The 23,126-nt window shown below is 37.2% G+C and overlaps 1 protein-coding gene across 7 annotated transcripts; it reads left to right on the top strand.

Annotated features, from left to right (window-relative positions):
- The first annotated feature begins 2,199 nt into the window (after positions 1-2,199).
- Positions 2,200-19,468, top strand: pax6a (paired box 6a). 7 transcript variants are annotated; one of them, XM_039648152.2, is made up of 16 exons: positions 2,200-2,594; positions 6,141-6,271; positions 6,411-6,553; positions 8,703-8,774; positions 9,003-9,056; positions 9,840-9,863; positions 11,975-12,105; positions 12,462-12,503; positions 12,594-12,809; positions 13,108-13,273; positions 16,676-16,834; positions 16,986-17,068; positions 17,737-17,887; positions 18,012-18,124; positions 18,319-18,460; positions 18,603-19,468. In XM_039648152.2, the coding sequence occupies exons 5-16, from the start codon at positions 9,044-9,046 to the stop codon at positions 18,686-18,688; spliced, it is 1,326 nt and encodes a 441-aa protein (XP_039504086.1). In that variant the 5' UTR covers positions 2,200-2,594; positions 6,141-6,271; positions 6,411-6,553; positions 8,703-8,774; positions 9,003-9,043; the 3' UTR covers positions 18,689-19,468. The 7 variants fall into 7 exon arrangements, with proteins under 7 accessions (XP_039504086.1, XP_039504083.1, XP_088983596.1 ...); XM_089127472.1 differs by lacking the exons at positions 2,200-2,594; positions 6,141-6,271 and having other exon boundaries at positions 6,405-6,553; XM_089127470.1 differs by lacking the exons at positions 2,200-2,594; positions 6,141-6,271; positions 8,703-8,774 and having other exon boundaries at positions 6,403-6,553.
- The last annotated feature ends 3,658 nt before the right edge of the window (positions 19,469-23,126 follow it).

Here is a 23,126-nt window from a genome sequence, read left to right as displayed (position 1 = left end):
AAGCATGATTTGATTGGCCAGTCAAAACGCCAGCGAAAAAAAACAATATTTTCTGTGCATTAAAAAAAAAAAAAAATCCCTCCATTAATGTCAGTCATGTAGGTGCAATGAATAGTGTTTACTGTTGTCCTTTTTTCTTGACAAGAAAATGACAAATGTGCTCTATCAATCCATTCATATAATTTTGTTGTACTATGCAGGTGTCAGTCTTCGCTTTATGCTATTGGTCCCTGTCAATATCTAATCTCAGAGTCTGAACTATCTCTCTCTCTCGACACGGTTACGTGGAGGCTAGTCTTTCTTAGTGCCTCTGAATGCTGCGGTTGGTGTGTCTTAATGAAAATAACGAAACGTATTTTGTTGCACTCACACACGGAGTCTTTTAATTTAGGATTAAGTGAAAATAACCAAAGGTCTTTCTGCCTGACGCGCCTTAAATACATTGAATATCGAACACCGTCTTGTCGCGTTGAGCAAAAATGAATTTCTAACACAAGACGTAGCTGTCGACTTTAAGCAAACTGCATCCAATCACCCCGAGGGAATTCAACTAATGTCGTTTGAACAAATAAAACCACACACATACACGCAAGCTTATTAAATTACTTCATAATCACCAAAAATCCACCTCCAATGAAATGACGATTAGTACGATAAATATTTTGTCAGGTGTTTTCACAAGTCAGGAAAGCTTTTGCTATGGATAAATTACCCACATGAGTGATTCTGTGCTCATGATGAATTAAAAGGCCTTCACGATTTTTTTTTAAATCGAAGTAGCCTACATTTTTGCTTTGATTGGCCACTAATTATTACAAGAGCAAAACCCACAAGCATAAAATTATCTTCAATATTCAGCAACAACAAAAAAACATCTTCAGAGCAGAAAAAAAACAATACGTCAATTATTCGATGCTCATAAAACAAGTTATTTAGGCGCCCGGTAAAGGAAAACGGTCCCAATGTAATACTTTTTATTCGGAATATCATATTTTTCTGTCACTCACATACATTTCAACAACATCATCATCAACAACAACAACAACAACAACAACAACAACAACAACAGCCACAGCATAGCCTAAAGAGAGTGACAGAGCATTAAGTTTGCAGTAGTAGAAGTTAATGTTTAAATAGGCTTATGTTTAAGGGGGCTCCCCTTGCTTTCCTCTCTCTCTCTCACACACACACACACACACACACACACGCTTGGAAGCAGAGGGTCGGCGTAAGGGAAAGCTGGCTGGACAGATTTACGTTTCCGCCTGATCGCGCTCTGGAGTGCAGGCCAGTGGAGAGAGGGAGAGACAGCACCTGGCCCGGCTTTAGCATCCCCATCTCGCTTTATTGACAGCCTGATAAGCGGGGCCAGACCGTGCGGTTTCCAGTGGAGATCTCAAGAACTCTGCTGGGTTGCACCGGATTCACGGGATCTAAACGATGGCAGCACTTGATTCTCGTGCTCTCCTTTTTGAAAATGTTTTGGCCTACTTTTATGAATCTGCCGTGATCTTTAGTACAAATCAATTACCTTTATAGTCTTTAATCAGACTACAATTAACAGTTACGTACTGCATTGCTCCTTGATTCAATAACACGCTCCCAACGGCGGAATTAGCCATTTTAATTGGCTTTCTTATATATGCACAACTGACAACATATAAAGCGTTTGTGTTATTACAGTTCCATATCAATTCTATAACATATATAGAGGCAAATAGGGGTCCCATGACATTAAACGTCATTTGTGTTGTCAATCATAAATAATTAAAAGAGTAATAGCAAACATGATGAGTTTTAAGTTGTGATATTTTCTGCTGGTGACAGTTTTTAAACAGCATTATTGCTGTTTAAACAGCAAACAGCAATATTGAATTGCAATATTGCACGTGCATTTTATTTTAAGCCTATTTTTAATAGGTCGATCAAAACAAAAAGTGCTCCTTTGTGTTTTAAAGAAATCAGGCAACTGGCAACACAATTAATAACTCACTAATTCAGACATTCTTTTCAAGATGGGTGGTTTAAAATTGTTACATTTAAACCCATTAAATCGGGGAACCTCAAAGAAACTTCTTATGACGGTTAAACGCACACAGCAGACAGCCGTTCCTTCAACTTCCCGGTTTGGGGAATGATAAATGGCGTCAATTGTGACGTGGGCCGTCACTCTAGCCAATCACTGCCAGGTTGTGGTTAATATTTAGAGAAAGTTGATGGTGAGACGAGGACGTCTTTTTTATTCCGAACCACGTTTAAAGTGAGGTATTTTGAACTCGTCAAGACAACAGTTAACGTGCGACGTTTGCGTGTGTCGTAAGAAACAAGAGGGAGAGTCCAAAGTTGGACCTGCTTTCATCTGTTAAATAGGCTAGTATTTTCATCAATACTACAAAGAGGGGTTTACAATCTCTCACAACTTTTCCCGTGGTTCCCTTTTCGGCTTGTTGGACTGGATATCGTTTACTTTGGGAGTAAGTTTTGTGAAACGGATCCGGACCGGAGGGGTGCTTTCTAGACACTCTTTACGCTTTTCTCGTTTGGAAACGTTCCCCTCATAACGAAATCACTCACAGGCTATAGCGTTTATTGAGGTAAGTTTACGACGTTCTAAATTCTTCTTTTTCCATTGTTGCGCTGACATCATTTTGGGCTCTGTTAATCTCGAGCAATAACAAATACGATTGGCATGCAGCAATGTATTTGCCCTAAAGCTATGCCGTGAAATTAATTTATTCTTCTTCAATACTCAATAGTCGTTTTTGACACAATGCCAAAAATTGCTTTTTGTGCAATTTGTATACAGGCGATCCTCACGGGGAATGATTATGAGAAATATGTAATCGGTCAGATGAGAGTAAACATCATTAAACCAAATAACTAACAACCTTTTCATTATTATAAAAACATGGGACCTCACGCGTCTGTAAATATTAATTTAATATTTTATAATTTAAATAGCCTATTATAATAATATTTAATAATTTAAAAACAAAATGTTGAAAACGAATTTGAAGTATTATATAGGCCTACCTTCGGAAAGTTATAAATTATAAATATATACAATTGGCTAAAATAAAGATAAATAAGAGATAAATTAATACATGATCTTTTAATAATATTGTATTTGCCATAAAGGAATATTTTATTTAAGATATTAAACTTCCCATAATACAATACAACTCTTCCCATTAAGAAGAATTAGTGTAGTTAGGAACTATAGCCTATGCATAAATGTAAGGGAATAAATATTTTAACCACCATCAATGGCTATGCAAATTACACAATTCGGTGTGGCTACCGATAAAACAGTCGTTAGATTAACATTCATTTTAAGGTATTAAATTTCCCATTTGACCTGCAATGCATAAACTTTGCCCTGAATGTAGATTACACGTCCCATATACTCTGTCACACTGAAACACATCATGTTATCGAAATAATTTAAATCTTCACACCAGGCTGGCGGGTTCTCTCTTGTGCAGTAGCCATCAGTAAAAGAAAGAACGGAAATAAGAATTAAAATGATCAGCCCAATACAACTTCTGTCTATTATAGCCTAATGAAATGAAATAATGTGTAACTTGCTTCTTTTAGATATTGGAGTTTTACATATCAGGCCCTTTGCCAGTGTGGTGGTCTGTCGCTGTGGGCAACCACACACACACACACACACACACACACTCTAGCAAGTCCCCTCCCCCAGAACATGGTGACTGGATGTGGTGCTTGCTCTGGCCGATAAACTTTTCCCACATTGCCTTAAAGAGCCACTCTTTCTCTAGTTCTCTCTCTCTCTATCTCTCTGACGTCAGCTGCATTCAGTCCTGTCCCCGCCCCTTATTATTAGCCTAGTTTTTTTTTCCTCCCCGTTGAAAACTTTTAGGGAGAGGCGAGGCACCGTCTATTTTGCCTGAGGGAAATAACGACAAGATTAGGTTCTTATTCATGACCAAACACCACTGACTGCTAATCCGAACTGTGCTAATTGATGGGAGGACTACATGAGTCCATCCGTGTGAAAAGTCTCGAACTAGTCAAATATTTGATTTAAACAGGTTGAATCTTTAAAAGCTGCGTGGTTAAACGATAGCGTAAATAGGCGACTCTTTCTCCAAAAGGATGTTTTTATTTAGGCTACTTTATATAGCCTAGGCCTTATCTTAAAAGTAAACTTTCCAATTAGAACCTAAATGGTTTTACAACATGATGTCATGGAATCATCCATAAAAACTTTTAATTTAACGTTAAAAACAAATGTTTCTGAAAAACAGCTAACGAAATAGCCTATGAATTAACTTTTTTAACTTTTTAAAACCATAATTTAAGACCTCTGATTCTCAATAAGATTATTTGCAAAACCCAGTTGCTTAAAAAGAACTTTAAGTGATTAAAACGGATTTATTTTAAGAACAACCATCACTTGGCTTGCTACGAATATTTTAAACAGTATGGGGTTGTACACACACACCAATAACAAACGTTGGAATCAGTGCAGTAGAACAACGTGTTGCATAAAGAGGTGAATCCTTCACCAGCAAAAAGTTGAAATGGTGAGGAGAGGGAAAATATCGTAAAATATCAAACGGCGAGGAGGGGTCGCACCGCAGGACCCGAGATGACAGTGCATGACGGTCGCGCCAGCTCATTATCCGACTCCCATTCAAGCGGCCTTTCATTGCGATGCAGACTCTTTGGCAGTGTCGTTTGTTTCCTCATTGTGCTATAGTGGGGAATGCAATGGTTGTCAGAGCTCGCATTCACTTTCGCGATAGTTTATTGATGAGCTCCGACTTTTAGCACTTTTCACATGTCAAAACGAAGTCAAGTGTATGCAACCACAGCTTAATTTTATGCTCCGTGCGTCCCAACACATTTTGTCTCTCTTTAAAGCTGTCCCACCGTGCTATACTACGTCCCCCACCCCCCCTCCCCTTCTCCAGTTCTTGTATCCCAACCCGGAATCTATTCCACTCCAGTGAACGGGTGGAACACCCCAAGCTGCGAGTGGCGAGCTGAGAGTGCAGCACATGTAACCTCGAACACAGGCGCGGAGGGGTTGCTTTGGGGTGTACCGAGGTGTGTGCTAATGTCCAAGCAATCAACAAATGTAGTTTAAGTGTCCGGCCATGAACGTAATGATATTTTCATTTCCCCCTTGGCAACCCACAACACGGAGTTTCTTTTTCTCCCGCTGAAAAACGACAACAAATCACGCTATTAATGTAAATAGTATGGGGTCTCCCAACTGATCACTGAGCGCGCGCCCTAAAGTCTGATGACATTCTCAGACACCAAGTCAACAATGACACGTGGAGAAAGTTTGCGCTCGTTTCGGTGGACAAGACTAGCGTAAACTAACACAATATTAATGGGGTTAAGTATATAGAAGCATGCAGGCAACACTTAAGAAATTATGGTTAGGCCTACATTTTATTTTAAGGTGTCTTTACACTGTAGCCTAATTATACATTTAAGTACTGATTAATATTACTACACTGTAAACAAATCAATAAGTTATGACAACATGTTTTTACATTGCTTTAACTCACCCAAATAAGTTAAGCAATTTTCCACTTTTTTATGATAAACAAGATTCAACTCAAGTTTCAATGTCAGTTTAATGTAATTTAAGTTGACATGACTTAAACATCCAAGTTGATTGTAGGCTACTTTAAATTAAGGCAACTTTTGTTTACAGTGATGTAGACTACGTATTATAAAGTTAGGATTAGGGTTTGGTTTAAGATTAGTTGCATGTAATTATGCATAATTTGTAGTTATTACTAGTAACTAGGCTACATAACATGCAACAATTACATAAAATAAAGTGTAACCGAAATTATTATTTGTGTCCTGCTCCCTTTAATAGTATTTGACTACAAAAAGTACAGTTTCAATGCTCGTGTTAAATCGAAATCATGGTGGCTACTTTGGTAATTCCAAGAATATTTAGCCTATGCCAAAAACTTTTTTCTATAAAAGTGTCTCACCCAGAAATTCAATTGCCCGATCGCCTAAATGCATGTCAATGGAAAAAAAATGTTAGAGAATGGCTTATGAGGAGTGATTAAGTAGGGTTAAAAACTAGATTTTTTTTTTTTTGCTCTTCCCTGTTTCCCGCTCTGTCACCGGGGCAGGAGGAAGTGTTTTGCTGGGAGATGATGACAGAGGTCAGGCTCAGCTAATGGGCCACTGAAGAGGAGAGGAGGCGAGGCACAGACCAGGAACACATACATTAATACACGAGCGCTATCACCAATCAGCATAGGTGCGCGCCCTCTCTCTCTCTCGCTCCCTCTCCCTCTTCCCCCTCTCTCTCTCTCTCACTCACTCCCACGAGCGCACATTTTTCAGTCTGGCGCAGTCTTGACATCCCATTTTATTGTCAATCTCTGTTTCCTTCGCAGGGAATTTAATTTTTCCACACAGATCAATTGGAAACTATAAAAGACAAACTGTTTGAGGACGATTTTCTTCAGAGTCTTCTCCTTATTGTAAACGAAGTATTTCAGCGCGGATACGAAGGCTGTTGGAACTATGCCTCAAAAAGGTAAGTTAAGACATTCTTCTCTTTTGAGCAACTCGCACGCATTTGCACCGCTTAAGTGAGAATCTTGTTAAATATAGCCTACACGCCAGCTGTAAAAAGAAAAACTGTTGGTTTGTAAATTATAATTATGAGGAGAAAACATTTGACTGGTACAAAAGTTATGTGCGTCCTTGAAAAAATAAAATAAAAACTAAAACAGAAAACTTAAAGCTGCATGCCTCGTGGTGTCAAACTAAATCATTGAGTTTCACGAACGCTCTTTGCCTTTTTGTGCTTCAGCTATGTCGAGTTTTGTGCCAAGCAAAGTTCTTATTTATGACAGAGAAAGCAAAAAGTCACAGTAGGCCAAGACCGCGATCAGTCCTGAAAATCTGAACGCAATGACCCGTTGAGGTGGCGTGTCAGGTTGAATCACACCACCACATTCAGTCGGGCGCCAGCACCAAATCGCACCGTGAACTTGGTGTTCTGCTTTTCAGTCTGGACACTGCTGCCTTCTTTGCCCAAAGACTTACTTTTAAAAAGTAGAATTACATTTAAGTCTAGACTTTAAACTTAACTGTTAAGGTTACATCATTTTCTTGTTTAGTTTGCATTAAAAAAAACGAACTGAAATATATTAGCGATATTATTATGTGTATAGCCTACGTTGACGTATAAATCAATATTAAATTCTACATGATATAAAATTAAATGTATCTGATTCTATTTTAATCGGTCAACGTATATTTTATACCCTGCATTATATAGCAGTTTTATAAATCTGTTGCGATATAAATCAGCATCGTTTCCAACTTTTGAAACTTTCACTCAAATGTAGGCTACTTTCCGCAGAATATCAAAGGCTTGCGAATAAGTGTGCTTAATTAGGAGCCTTCATGTTGCACATTAGAACGAACAAAATGCAGATTAGGCCCTGTCAATTACAGACAGCACTATTAAAACAGATCATTAACTAAAAAGATGAGTGCAGACAGAGATAGCCCACATGGGTAAGAAATACTAAATACTTTACTTAAAAAAACAAACAAACATATATTTGCATTTTTTTTAAATAATAGCCTAATAATTGTTTTGATTTTCCGAATTTGTAGAAATTTGAGAAAACGTGAAATCTTAAAAAAATAGTTACAAATAATTTTAATTAAAGGGCAATATACAGTGCATTATTAAATTATAAATGTTATTTAATGAAACACGTGCAACTCAACGCTGGCAATTATATGTATTTATTTGTTGCAGTGCACTGTAAATCGCGCACACAATCCATCTAGGCTACTTAAAAAGAAAAAAAAAATCAAAGCAGGGACTATTTCTTCAGTGTGCCTCCTTTTCGGTAAATGTATTGAATGGGTTCTTTATTGCAATTGTCTTTTACCAATTGAGCGCCCCACTGCGCTGTTGTACATTTTTTACAGCCCTTAACGACATATACCAGTAACACAATTACCTCCAGATACTTATAACAAGAAATTACTTTTCTATTTCGCGCGACGAGACAAACAAAAAGGCATTGAGGTAACGGGGTCATAGCGAGCTGCACTGGCTGATGCGGGTGAAGGAGGAGGAAGAGGAGGAGGGGGACTCGCTCCCTTCAGCTCTTTGTATTTTTTGAGAGTTGTTGGTACGTTTAGTTGGAAACGGTGTAGCTAGTTAGGGAGCCCGGGTTTTACTCTCTGGGTTTTGGTGTAGAGGGAGAAAGAAAGCTATTGTTAAAATTCAGCGGGGCTTTGTCGGGGACCCCCCTCACCCCTCCTGCCTGGCTTTACTTTTCCAGCGCAGCCAGGCGAGGTAGACAGCGTGTGTCACCAGAAGAGAGGATCTGAAGGGGAGGGGAAAAAAAAGTAGGCCTTGCCAACAACATCTGAAGTTTTATAGGGGAAAAGCAGATGTACATGTCGAAAATATTTTGTATAATAATTATAATAATAAAAATTATAACAAAAACAACAATAATACTACCGATTATTAAACTTAAAATAAGAAAACTTTACCAGATTAAAACGTATCTATAGCCTTATAAACACACACATTAATTAGTGTATTAGTAATAAAAACAATACCTAAAAAAATTATATTAGATTTAGTTGTAATGATAAATAAATAATTACGGCTAGGTGTACTAATAAATTGTTTTGCTTTGTCCTAGGGATATTTTAATAGAGTGAAGCAGATGCGAGTCTATAAATTGTTTTAAGCGGACAGTCAACTCTGTTTCCAGGCAAGTTTAAACCCTGGGCATAAGTGTATTTGTGGAGACAGTATTTTTTTTTTTTCTCTCACTTTTCTGCAGCATGAATGCAAAAATAAAATGCTGAAGCTTTAGCCCATGCACACAATATTGTCCGTAACTTTCTTGCACACAAGTCTCACAAAAAAATTGCACTGCAATACACGTGATTTAAAAATGTGAAACTGACCATTATTATTGTTTCTTTATGACTAATAGAATACTATAACCGGGCCACGTGGGAGTCTGGCGTCGCGTCCATGATGCAAAACAGTAAGTGGAGTTCTTTTCTTTTTCTGAAATGCGTTTTTGTCTATTAAATATAAAGGTGAGCGAAAAAATAAACACGAGAAAAAACGTGAGAGGCGTCCAGCCAGAAAGGCATTTGTTTTGGTATATTAGTGAAGGCAGTTTACACTGTTCGTCAGGAGTGTTGGGCGCGTGCATGCTGCCAATATTTTTTCCTGTCATTCATACAGCTCCCTCAAAGTAGCTGAGCACTAAGTTAAACTACTATTTTACAGTTTTATGAAACTTTATTCCATTATTTCAATTCGTACGGCTACATTTGAGAGAGCAATAATTACATTAACAGTGAGAAATTTCCTGAATTAAAAAAAAAGTCACATAGAAGCTTGCATAGCTACACAACCTAGTTAGAGTGTCTAACCCATATGCTCTTTGCATAATTGTGTGTGTGTGTGTATTAGAGAGAGAGGATGTTTCTGCTTGACTTGCTTTTAAATAATTGCTGAATTAATGTTAGCATCGGCGGCCAATCCACCTAGTCCATTAACAGAGACGAAATTGACATTGCATGATTCTGATGGAACGTCTCTCATGTTTATGAAACACCGCGAGAGTGAAATAATAGACTGAGCTTTGATGCAGCATTGAATGTTGTAGAGCATGAATAAATTACATGCGCTTATGTGTCTGTCTTTGAGATGTGTGCAGGCCAACTAGCAAAACATATACTTAGTCATTTTTAGAAAGCACTGAGTAAGTTATGATTACAATAAATGAGACATATTTTCTTTCTTAATGCTGGACAAGAGGTGTATGACATCTGTAACGAAGGTGTGTTGAATGTCATCCTCTCATTTCTATTCCTTTTTATTGTTGTAAGTGCCAGTTATTTGCTCTGTCCTCATGTACTGATTTAGTCACAAATTTTGACGTCCATAGAAAAGATTATGTATTTTGGAAGGTGCAAAAATTTGGAGTAACGAAGCGTTTCAAATTAGGTCAGCAGAAGTAGAGCACATTAAACAATATGAGCGATAAATAAATAAAAAAATCATATCCCCACACTTTAAAATATAATAAAATCACTAAATATTACGCGGTGTAAAAAAATGTTCCCCTACAAACTTTACAATTTTTTTTTTCTCTCAAGGATAATCAGTGATGTTGCCGTGCGATTTCTCGCGTGTATTAATAAAAATATATCATTCGGGTTAGGCCTTTGGTTTGTTTAAAGGTCACAGGCGGCAACCCAAGCTTTGTGCTAATAACTCTTGGGTGTATATAGAGTGGAGCGTCCAAATTGACACCATATGTCTTCTTATTAATTGATTAGAAACAGAGTACCGCGGGCGCAATGATTGCCACTGGGCGAGACCCACACCATTCACCGTGGGGAATTATAGAACGATTAAGACTTAACCTTTCAAGCGAAAGTTTTGATTTTATATCCTAATCTGCGTGTTGGCCAGCTCAAAACAAGTGGATGCATTTAAGAGCCATACGGCATATGGTTTCAAAGCCAATAAATCCTCAATGCGTCTATTACCGGACAGAAAAAGACTGTTTTTCATTCTGCATTTTTTTTATGGTAAAAGTACTAGACAGATCAGCAGAAGTAGTTCTCAGGTAGAATAAACCATAAAGCACGTCGTTATCTTCGTAATGCGTTATAAAAATAAAACACTCCTGCATAACACAGATTTTATATTTCGCTCTGCATATTTACGCATAAACCTACATATCAAAACAGCATCCCGCAAATTTGCTCCCAGTGCTTAAATATAGGCAATGGCGGTTTGTCACTTGGGGAAAAAAAGAAATGTCACTTTTAATATATTAAGGGCGAGGCGCGCCCCCGTGAACGTACACGCGCACAGCCCCTGGCTACCTTAAAATTAAGCTTCCCTTAAAGGGGAAATGAGTAGAGTCCAATTTAGTCTGAGTGATATCCAAATGCAGACAGAAAGGGTCGTTTTATCATGCTACTATTTGTCGTGACGATGCGATTTTCAAAAGCAGAGCGATGTCATAAAGTGACATGCCTGCCACAAGTGCTCCAACTGATCTTTTCAATTAGCCTTCCATGCATGATCCAGGGCGACTTCCGCCTATTTCCAGAAATTAAGCTCAAACTTGACATGCAGCTAGCTTTATTTTAAAGACAAATGTCAGGCAGGCTCATCATATTTTCCCCCTCTTCTATATTTGGAGCTTATTTATTGCAAAGGAGCTTGTGCTCTTGGACTCAATTTAACGCGAGCCTTCGGAGGGAAGGGAGCTGAGAAGTAAAGCAAACCGGGAAGGCTGCTTTTCCGTTTTGGCTTCAGGTTTGGTGCCTTTGGTCTGCTTTTTGGAAGCTTTAGTAACATAAGCCAATTGCTTACGTGGGAAATGCTGTGCATTGCTTGATGCTTTTTTTTCTTCAGTTTTCTTAAAAAAAGTTGTTTTACTTAATGTGTGGGGCTATGCTTTAAACCATTGCAGCGTTTAAGAAGTTTTAGTGTAATGCCACAAATAGCATTACGCCATCTGATCCGTTTAAGGCATTGCAAAGATGCGCAAATCTCGGCTCAGTGGGTTGGAGATGTTTTGCTCCAGATCGTACGAGAGCGCTGACGCTTAATCAATGTTCTGCATGTGTAATTATATTACAATTGTGTATTAGGAGATTATGATATTATAGGAGCACATCTGGAGAACAGTCTAAAACATATGACAGCTGAACAACAGCAATAATTACCGGCTATGCTGATTTAAAAGCGATTTACACTTGTCTCTGCTGAATATTGAGATTTGTTGACAATGCTCTTGTAATGCTTGACTCATTTTAGACAATTGCGACCTGGAAGCTTCTATTAATAAAACAGCTGTGATTGGATTCTGTTTGAATAGAGTCTGGTTTGCTAAATGCTGGGTGAATTACAAGCTTTTTCCTTTTTTAGGTCACAGTGGAGTGAACCAGCTCGGCGGTGTATTCGTCAACGGCAGACCGCTGCCCGACTCCACGAGACAGAAAATAGTTGAACTCGCTCACAGTGGCGCGCGGCCGTGTGACATATCCCGTATTCTGCAGGTGATGATAAGGAATTTTCCATTCATATTAACTATTCACCAAAACAATTGTAATAACTTTAAAGTAGTTTTGTTTCATATTTGTGCTGTTTCATACTGCTTTTCCCCAGCTGCATAGCATTTTTTTTTAAATAAACCTTTGCATTATTAATGCCAGCGAGCAACGAGGATTCATTTCAAATTTCATTTTGGAATGCATAAACAGTGGTCTTGTGGAATGGATCGAGGCACTTCTCATCTTTTTTCCATTTGGCAATTTTTAAAATTTGGCGAGCGAAATGCATTTTTAAAAAGTGCATCATTTCTCGTACCACTGAAGACATATTTTTTGTGTTAAAGGTATTTCTTGTGTTATAGACCCATGCTGATGCAAAAGTCCAAGTGCTGGACAATGAAAACGTAAGCTTATCATTGCTTGCAGCATACACTTAACATTTCACGCTAGTTTTAAATAATGTATGTGAATTGTTTCTTTTGTTTTCCATCTAGGTGTCGAACGGCTGTGTGAGCAAAATCTTGGGTAGATACTATGAAACTGGCTCCATCAGACCCCGGGCGATCGGAGGAAGTAAACCACGAGTAGCGACTCCAGAGGTGGTCGGCAAAATTGCCCAGTACAAGAGGGAGTGTCCGTCAATCTTCGCGTGGGAAATCCGAGACAGGCTGCTATCAGACGGGGTCTGCACAAACGATAATATACCCAGTGTAAGTTCATTCAGAGAAGTTGCCATGCATTCATTAACAACATCATGAGTTAATGCGTAATAATTTGATGCGTTGCTTAAATGCATGCACTAATGACCTTGAACGTGAACATTCTCCAACTTCGGTCATCCCCGGCCACTGCTGTAATCTCCTCTCCACTAGAGGACAATGCAATGCGATGTAATGCTCTGGCATGTAGGCCTGTGTAGAAATGGGGCCAATCGTTTCCAAAGCCAAGATGCCACATCGTGGACGCGCTCTTTAATTAATGTGCCGCATCTTTGGGTTCGTCTTTCAGGTGTCATCGATAAACAGAGTACTGCGCAACCTGGCTAGCGAAAAGCAACAGATGGGCGCAGATGGCATGTATGAAAAGCTGAGGATGCTGAACGGTCAGACCGGCACGTGGGGGACCCGGCCGGGCTGGTACCCCGGAACTTCAGTGCCAGGACAGCCCAATCAAGGTATGGCTATATTACTTTCCATAGAGGAAGATTGTGCAAAAGGGGGCATTGCTTTCGTTGCTTGTTATTTTGCGATCTGGATTCAATTCACATTTATTTGTATAGCGCTTATATTGTTTCAAAGAAGATTTACAGAAAATGCATGCAATTTAGAGAGAACTGTTACCAGAGGTGGCTGTGTCCAAGAAATGCATTTCAGAAATGTGCATGTGCAAATCACACAGTTATAGCTAACAATGTATAGCTTAAGGCATAAACAATGCTCTCTCATTAAAGTAAAGTAACAATATGGAAAGTTTGGCATTGGTGCATGATTCAGAGTAATTCCTGATGAATTATTATCTAAAAAGGTAAAACAATTAGGCTACAGTAATAATAATGATAAACAATCCTTTTAGTTTTTAAATTCCATATAGTTAGATGATTGTTATATATAAATGTATATAAATGCTAATTATATGCTGCACGGGGCTTAAATTACTGTCATAATATTAATAATTAAATACCTTGAATTATTCAATTATATGCCATAAAGATAGGCTAATATACAAATTACGAATAGTAGCCTAATTCGAGTTGCAATCCATAGCCTATTCACAGTTCATAAGAAAGAGACATAGAAATAAACATGGAACCATGTGTGGATTCCCTGTGCAAAATATGTTTCTGTCACACAGAAAAATGTGTTATGAGAACAGTTCTGTCGCTATGTAATAGCTCATTAGAGAACGTTTTGTTTCACATTAAGGCGACTTAAATACGTGTTTAGTTCGAAGAGACAGCTGTGGAAATGTTTCACCGGAGACACCCTGGACATGATGGCAACGTTTGCCAATTAGAGTTGTTAGTGTTAAAGGCGCTTCTCAACGAAAGACAGACGTAAAAATATAGAGAATTAATGTCTGTATAAGCCTAACATCGGTGTGTCAAATCATTGACCGGTTGCAGCAACTTTTTTTGGGCTTTGCCAAGGAGAGTAGCATATCTTAATTCTGGTTCACAAGAGCAAAACCACGTTAAAACCTATAATATTTAACATGTGGGAAAAATCTAGCCTACTAAAACTATAGCTACAAGATACAGAACTAATTTGATTTCGCCTGACATGCTAACAAGTCGCCTACATTTTATAGGCTAGCTCTGCATATTTAATACGGTTTATTGTCATGTGGCCTCGTATAGGCTACCAGATTTAAGACGAACACGATAAAAAGATAACATAGGCTACACGCTAGATAACATGCTTATTTGATTTAATAAATTGCTTATTTTTTATTTTATTTTATCAATTAATTGCACATCAAGCGTCTAATTTATGATTTATGACAAACTAAAACCTGTGCGCTTAAAATATAATAAAAGCCATCACTATCTGTGTTGGGCTACTTTTTGGCTTTTATTCTACTGATATCGATCCTCTCTTATATAGCTGTCATAGACAACATTAGTCTGGGTGAGGTTTCTGAGCGAGAGAAATATGGTCGCAATCTGATGAATGTCACGCAACACTGAATAAAATCGCGGATTCATCTGGGCTGACAGGACGCTAAAAGAGACAACTCCATCGCATTCGGAGGAACAGCCCCTCCCTCCGCCATAGGACCGGGCTACTAAAGCCGTCTAAAGGATTTGGACACTTTTTCTTTTCCAAGGGTCCTCGCATGTTTTGATCAAGGCCTCCACAGCTGAAAGATGCCGCGGTTGTTTTGGCACATTTTTGCTTGCCTTCCGCCTCACCGGTTACGACAACGCCCCAATAAGGAATGATTTTATTTCCCACCGCCTTTCTCAGAGAAAACAAATCCTAAATCTGGCGACAGTTGGTCAAGCTTTTGAGAACAGGCCACACATTCGGATTAGCTCTTGAAAAGTGTGAATTCTACACACAAAGACCTTTTAAAACTTATTTTCTTTGATGAATAAATTACTTTGAGAAGAAAAGTGACAATGTTAAACTTACATCATAAGAAGACAAATATTTTATATTATTTGTTACCGTTTAGTCTGAGCTTCACTGTAAAAATATCAGTTGCCTAAAAATTACCGAGTTATAAACCATACATTATTGAGAAAAAAAGTTATGTGAACTACAATTCCACATCAATTATGTGGAAAATTGACTTTTTAAGTTAAGTCTATGCTACTTAATTTTTAGGCAAAGGGTTTCCTCACTTTTTTAAGTTAAGGCAAGTGATCACTTTTTACAGTGACATACTTTGAGCTTAATTTAAAAAAAAATTTATTGTTACTCAGTTCATCACCTCTAGAAAAAAAAATACCTAAATAATTTACTGACATTACTGTAGCCTATATATATTTAAAATATTGTCAGGCAGATTTTTTTTCTATTATAGTTTAAATGTCCTGTGAACATTGCTTATTAAATTCATAAAATACCTTTCAAATATTATTCATTCCAAATTATGACTTTGATGCAGGCTGGAAGTTTGGCCTCTGGCCACGTGACTATTTAAACCACCACCCATGTAAAAGTCCATTCAGTCTGGAGTTTCATTTACATTAGACAATTGTGTATAAAATATCGATCAGTTTCTTTAGGCTTTTCAAACTCAAATATTTTGCCTCAAATGTATCTGGCAGGCTTAATTAGGCATTGGTGTTCAACAACACAGCAGGGTTAAAGCTTATCGACTCACAACTGGCACTCCAATCCCCTTGTCTGTGACAAACAAGAGCCTTCGCATTTCGATGTCTCATTCACGGTGGCCTGGCTGTTTTCTCCCTGCGCTTATAAGTAGGTATAAATCCTAACCGGGGTTGAACGGGCCGGCCCTAGGGACAGTGATTAATGACAGTAGAGCATAAAGGTTAACACGCCGAGCTGAAAAGTCTGTTGACTGGAATCCTCGTGCTACAATGACTGCTCGAGAGAATCCTTTTGTCGCCCGGTCCAATTGTGTCCTCAAAATTCAACCCACGAAAGTTTGCCATCCGTCCTCACAGCGAGTATTTAAGAGTTACCCTACTCTCCCGCATTGTGTGACTGTGAAAGCATCCCTCTCCTATTCAAGTATTGGTGGTCACCTCAATAGCTCTGCAAACGCCCATATGGTGGCCGTGGCTTAATTGAAGAACTCTGGGATGAAAAGGGGGGAGAGGGAGTTTGGTTTTTAAAAACATTTGAAAAGATTTCTGGGACATTTTATCGCATTTCTGTAGAGCCCTCGAGCTCGTCAGCCTTTGTGACTCGATGCTGAAAGATCTAAGCGAGCGTGCTCGAAATGTTTTCCCACAACATTGCAGAGGGCGATGCCACTAATTTTGCGCCACATTGTCCCTACATAAATATGACAAGCAAACTCTAATATACAAATGAACTGAAAATGAGAATCATGTTTTTTAAAACGTAGAATTATCTTACATTTTATATTTGCTTTCCAGATGGCTGCCAACAGTCAGACGGTGGTGGTGAGAACACAAACTCAATAAGCTCCAACGGGGAAGACTCGGATGAAACACAGATGAGGCTTCAGCTAAAAAGAAAACTGCAAAGGAACCGCACATCTTTCACACAAGAACAAATAGAAGCACTTGAAAAGGGTAAACATTGAGATTATTACTATTAAAATATCTAGCGAAGACCAAACAACAGAATCGCACTTCGAAATACTTTAGAACTTTTATTTGTTGGATTTAAAGATAGCTAAATTACTTTGCATTATATAACATCATTTTTTTATGTTTCCACCAGAATTTGAGAGAACGCACTATCCTGACGTGTTTGCGCGAGAGAGACTTGCTGCGAAAATAGACTTACCAGAAGCAAGAATACAGGTGAGCGAAAACACTACAATTTACAAAAACAGAATGAAGGTAAAATGGGACACTTTCTAACACATTTTAATCGCCCTAGTTTTTAAATATTATCATAAATAGCTGATATCACTTTTTGACAATATCACAGTTTTGTGGCTTTAAGCACTTCAAATTTAGTCTCACTCTTCTAAAATATTGATGACTCATGCTGCACTACACAGATGTCCAATCCGATCACACGATAATTCGTACGAATTTTACGTGGTGGCTAATTCGTATAACAATTCATACGACCTCACTCGTACGATTTTGCTAAATCGTACATATTTTACGAATTGGCCAATTTGTATGAATACGTACGAATGACCTACCCCTTACCCCGCCCCTAAACCTAACCATCACGCGGGTTTAGACAAATCGTACGAATGAGGTCGTACAAATTAGCCACTTTTTAATCACTCGTACGAATTTTTACGAATTTTGGTAGAGATGTCCAATCAAATGTTGTCTTCATTGAGAATGTACCACCCCCTAAAGTTACCTTCAACGGATTATCAATATATATATCCTCTACACTGCAGAAAGAAAATATTAAATACTAAACGTCAGTCTTCATCCTGCTAGATACTAATTGTTGTATGTTGTTTTAAAAGTCTTTGAAAACTAACTAAAGCATGTCCGTCCAGGTGTGGTTCTCAAACAGAAGAGCAAAATGGAGGAGAGAAGAAAAGTTAAGAAATCAAAGACGACAGGCCAGCAACTCTTCGAGTCACATACCCATCAGTAGCAGCTTCAGCACTAGCGTTTATCAGCCAATCCCTCAGCCCACAACACCAGGTAAACACCCTAAAATGTCTGCATGATGCTCATAAGCAAACCCTACTGAAATTTTACGAGAAACTACGTTTTTGGACTTTTTAGAAAAAAAACCCCCAACAACATCTTTTTACGTTTTAAACAGTATCCTTCACATCGGGCTCCATGTTGGGAAGACCAGACACGGCCCTTACGAACACATACAGCGCTCTGCCACCAATGCCAAGCTTCACCATGGCCAACAACCTTCCTATGCAAGTATGTCAGTTCAGTGCTTCACGCTGTACTATATTGTTCTGCACTGTTGTGCCCACCTCAATGTTTCAAAGGATTAGCAATTCGATATTTCCGCACACTGTAAATCTAATGCAACTACAGCATTCAGGTCTGTAAGGCCGTTTATATCAGATGTGTGTTGCTGACTGGTTTGCCTCTCTTCCCCCCCTCCACAGCCAAGCCAGACCTCATCATACTCATGCATGTTGCCCACTAGTCCTTCGGTGAATGGGCGGAGCTATGACACATACACACCACCGCACATGCAGGCACATATGAACAGCCAATCAATGGCCACCTCAGGCACAACCTCAACGGGTAAGCACTTACTCTTCTACCAAAGCAAAAAACTTAAATACAAATATTATAAAATTTTGATGGATAATTTTTTTTTTTTTTTTAAGAAATGCTCTTAAGTTACATAATCCTAAATATTTCCTTAATGTTTGTCATGCTACAGGTCTAATCTCGCCTGGGGTGTCTGTACCAGTCCAAGTGCCAGGCAGTGAAGCAGACATGTCCCAATACTGGCCCAGACTACAGTGAGAACAAGACACACGAGAACAAAAAAAAGAAAACAGAGGAGAGGATAAAAGAGAGGAGCTCCTTCATCTCCTGACGTCTCTCGGCTTCAAGGCAGGGCTGTTCAGCAGTATTTTACTATGGAATGAAAAGGGGAGACTCTAAAGGACCTTTTTGTACTGGGATGGTGCCATGTCTCTATCATTCTTTGGACACAAAGACTTGAAGAATAAAAGAGAACAGACTTCTGTAAAGTGCCCGGTATTATATCGTAAAATGGAAAAAAAAATCTCTGTTTTTCAGTTTCCAACTTAAGTAATTTTGATGTATTTGTACATGTAATGGCCAATTGTATGTTATGACAAAAAAAGGAAAAAAAAAAAAATTAACAACCGTGGATGGACTGTCAAACTAAGTTGGTCTTGCATCGGTGAGTGGAGGAACATTTGTGCTGGCTTATTCATCAATCTTTTTTCATCATCAGCTGATATCAAGAACTTCTGCCCATTTCTGTTTCAAATGTGGACCTGTAGGAACAAACAATCTCTGTATCATTTCAAGACAAAAACAGCAACAGAGTTCAAAGGAAGCCAATCCAGAATTTGTTTTCCAAAGCTTGCGGACACAAGCAAGCTGTTGAACATGGTTGACTGCTGGACTGGAAGAGGAAAATGTTTGGTAGCTTAAAACGGTAGATTGTGTCTTCGATGTAATTCAGTTTTGTTTATGTCAAAATATAAGTATTTGTCTTCCCTAGAAGTCTCGCAGAACAATTTCTATAATAAAAATAATTTCATTTTATAATTCTCTGAATATTCAATATTTACAGTACATGCTTTACATGCAACATTTAGCCGTGGCGTATCAGTTATTACACTCATCAGCATATGCATTATGTTGTCCTTTTTCATGGTAAAATCAATGATCAATCATTTAATATCCAATCTCATACAACTACTTGAACAACTAATAATTGATTCAGTCATTTTTAAATGTTTAATCTGAAACCGAAAAATATTTAAACATATATATATATATATATATATATATAAATAAAATTCCAAAATGACTAAATTGGCAATTTCAGCTTATTTATCAAAAACATGATTGAACATATATTGGTAACACTTTACAATTCTCATTTGTTAGTTAATGCATTAATTAACTTGAACTAAGCATTTTTTAAAGCATTTATTAATCTTTGATAACATTGGTTAGTAAAAATCTAAAGTAAAAGTTCATTGTTCATTTTGGTTCACAGTGCATTAACAAAAGTTAACAAATTCAACTTTGGACTTTAAAGGTGTATTAGCAAATGTTGAAAATTAACATTAATAAATGCTGTAGAAGTGGTGTTTATTAAAGGGTTAAACTAATGAAATAAAATAAAATATAAATGTTGAAAAACTTTAAACAAACAAACAAAAAAAAAAAACCTGGTAATAAACTGAAATTAGTATTACAATTATTAACTGAAAAAAAAACCTAAAACTAAAATATAAATATAAAAAAGCTAATTATATAATATATGTTATATTATATTTATATTATATTATATTTTATATTATATATAAACATTACAAATATTAACTGGAAAAAAAAACTAAAACTAAAATATAAATATAAAAAAGCTAATTCAAAATAATAATAAAAGTATAACAAAACAAAAATAACACTGGTTCATGGTTAGTTTTTATGTGAAAGGAAACATTGTAAAAGTGTTACTCATAAAAGAAGCAAACAAAAAGAACTCAAGCAACTGTTTACTCTAAAAAAGAAGAAAAACAATGCATTTATCTTACCAGTGAGTGAAATGATTGCAGGGTAAAATATGTAATTTTGCCCCCTCGGTAGACTCAGCAGGGAGGGAAATGTAGAGATGAATCCTTACAGGTATGTGTGACAGCGATTGGCCTGTTCGTCACGTACAGAAAATAAAACGAAAACTAGGTACAGTAACACAGACATAGACAAAATGATACAGTAGTCTGGAAAATATATATAATTTGTGTATAACTGCCCTATATAGGTGAATATAATATAACTCATTTGAAATGACAATCACCTACACGACAGCGATGTACTAAAAATGGAAACATTTTTGCTTTGCGTTTTCAGGTACATATAAACATTGTCAGAGCGATTAACAACGTTGTATTATGATGCCAGACCAGTAGTTGGCGATGTCAGTTTGTAAAAATGACTGAACACATAATACACCTGCATATGACATCACCGTTTTCACAAATTCATGTTACTGTAGTTTACATGGAGACGATAACGGTATCGTTTTCAAAAACGTGCACTTTTAAACCCTTTTTAAAAAGTTTGCTATTTCAGGCCCCCAAAACGCAGCCAAAACACTTAAAATTTTTAAGTTTTTACTTGAAAACAGTGTTGTGTAAATGTATGCGTATTAATGTGTTTGGTCTACTGGAGCGTAGTTTCTTTACAAAGTGACATCATCGACTACTGGCATGACAGCGTTTTTGTGTTAATAGTTAATAGTGTGAACAGGAATCGTTCTGATAATGTTGTCTGTAGGCTACGTGAAAAAAAAAGAAAACAACAACTTTTTCCATTTTTAGTAAACGCACCCTTAGAGTATCAATGGAATTAGCAAGATCTGAGTGGAAGTTAGGATTAAATTTGTTTTGATGTCAAAGGCAGCAAAAAGAAGAGAGCTACACTTTGAACTGAGGGTTTATGAATACAGGATGACACTGTTAACATTAGCATAAAAGGTACTATCAACATTAATTGTAGGAAATTTAGTTTTTCTGATATAATATGGTGACAGTTTGAGAAGGAGTGGATGAATGAAACATCTATGAATTCTATTGTCTTTTTGTTTTACAATATATATTGTTAATATATATTGTAAGCAGCTTCGAACAATATATATTAACAGTCTGAGCTGTTGCAAAATTTCAAGTTGGATGCTATATTGATTAAAATCAAACACAATCCAGGAAATTTTGGCTTGATTACTTAATAGAGTATGTGGAAGTTGATCAGGACTGTGAAATAGTGTAGAATTCAAATTATAAAAATAAATTGTAAAAAGAATGTTAAATGACCCCAAACTGTAGTACCAAGTCATTTTGTCGGGACTTTTTTGTCCCCATGAGTAAAATGGCGTATGAATCATACAGAATTATGTTTTTTGAAAATGTTTTTTGGGTTTTCTGTGAGGGTTGTGTTTAGTGTTAGGGTAATATAGTTTGTACAGTATAAAAATCATTATGTCTATGGAAATGTATTTTTTGAAACTAATATCCAGAGAATGCATCCGTGCCAAACAATAACCAAACAACCTCAAAAACAAGTTTGTTGCACATATATATCCTACTCTCTCTTTTTTAAGCATACCAAAAGTTAACCAAAGCCATTCATGTATGAAAGTTGGTCAGAAACAGGCTTGTCGGGGTGTTTTCACACCACTAAGCACAATGCAAAGGAGACTTGTGATGGGATGCGTGTTCAGCCCGCAGCAATCACGGTTAACCCGCTTCGAAATGGAAACCCCAGATATGTCTGTTCCATGTACATGGTTGTGAGAATTTGAGTTGATTTGGTTGTATGTTTAGTCACAAGAGGACTTCAGAGGTGGAGGATACCTCTGATCCAAAGTGAGGCAAAACTTTACCCTCTCCTGCTGAGGAATGCCAATGGATTTCTTGAGAAAAGGCCATTAAGGTTTGGAGACGTGACTTAGTGGTTTGCGCACATGGCCATGAGCTGTGTTGCTCATTTGGAAACACAAGTTCAAGTCTACAGCTTGTGACATTTCCTGATCTTACTTCCCCTTTCTCTCCCCAGTGTAGTTTCAATGAAGTGGCAAAAAGCTAAAATGGCCACCAAAGCACTTTACATATTGCCTCGCATTCACCCATTCACTCACTTTTAATACACTGACGGCGGTGTCAGCCATGCAAGGCGCCATCCAGCTCGTCGGGAGCCGCCGGGGTTAGGTGTCTTGCTCACGGACACCTCGACACTTGTTCAGGTGGAACCGGGGATTGAACCACCAACCTTCCGGTTCGTAGACAAACTACATGAACCACTGCTGTCCGACAAAACAAACAAAACAAAAAATTGTTATTAAAACAAAATATTTAAAATAAAAAAAAAAATCATCAAGATAATATTTGATAATTAATTGAATAATGTTTTAAAAATAGTATATATTAATCAAAACGAATTAAACAATTAAAAATAGAATAAATGAAATTAAATGAATACTAATTTTAGAAATTTTAATATAATTACAATATAATAAAATATTTCAAATAAAATACATTAATTGAATACAATCTATAAAAAGTGTAAAATAAAAATAATTAAATATAATGATGTATATTAACAAAAAATAATTAAATAATATTCTATATTAATCAAACCATAATAACAATAAATAAATAATCATTTTATGTTATGGTTATTTCATATACTGAAATTA

This window comes from Pimephales promelas, chromosome 25, assembly GCF_988280905.1.
Source record: "Pimephales promelas chromosome 25, fPimPro1.hap1.1, whole genome shotgun sequence".
NCBI lineage: Eukaryota > Metazoa > Chordata > Actinopteri > Cypriniformes > Leuciscidae > Pimephales > Pimephales promelas.
The sequence above is the reverse complement of the archived record's forward strand: the minus strand, read 5'-3'. Positions and strand labels throughout refer to the sequence as shown.

Bases quoted from the DNA above. Each gene is read 5' to 3' on its own strand.
- pax6a (XM_089127470.1), top strand. The intron at 9,864-11,974 runs GTGTGTTGAATG...TTCCTTTTTTAG, and splicing joins GTATGACATCTGTAACGAAG to GTCACAGTGGAGTGAACCAG. The intron at 13,274-16,675 runs GTATGGCTATAT...TTTGCTTTCCAG, and splicing joins GCCAGGACAGCCCAATCAAG to ATGGCTGCCAACAGTCAGAC.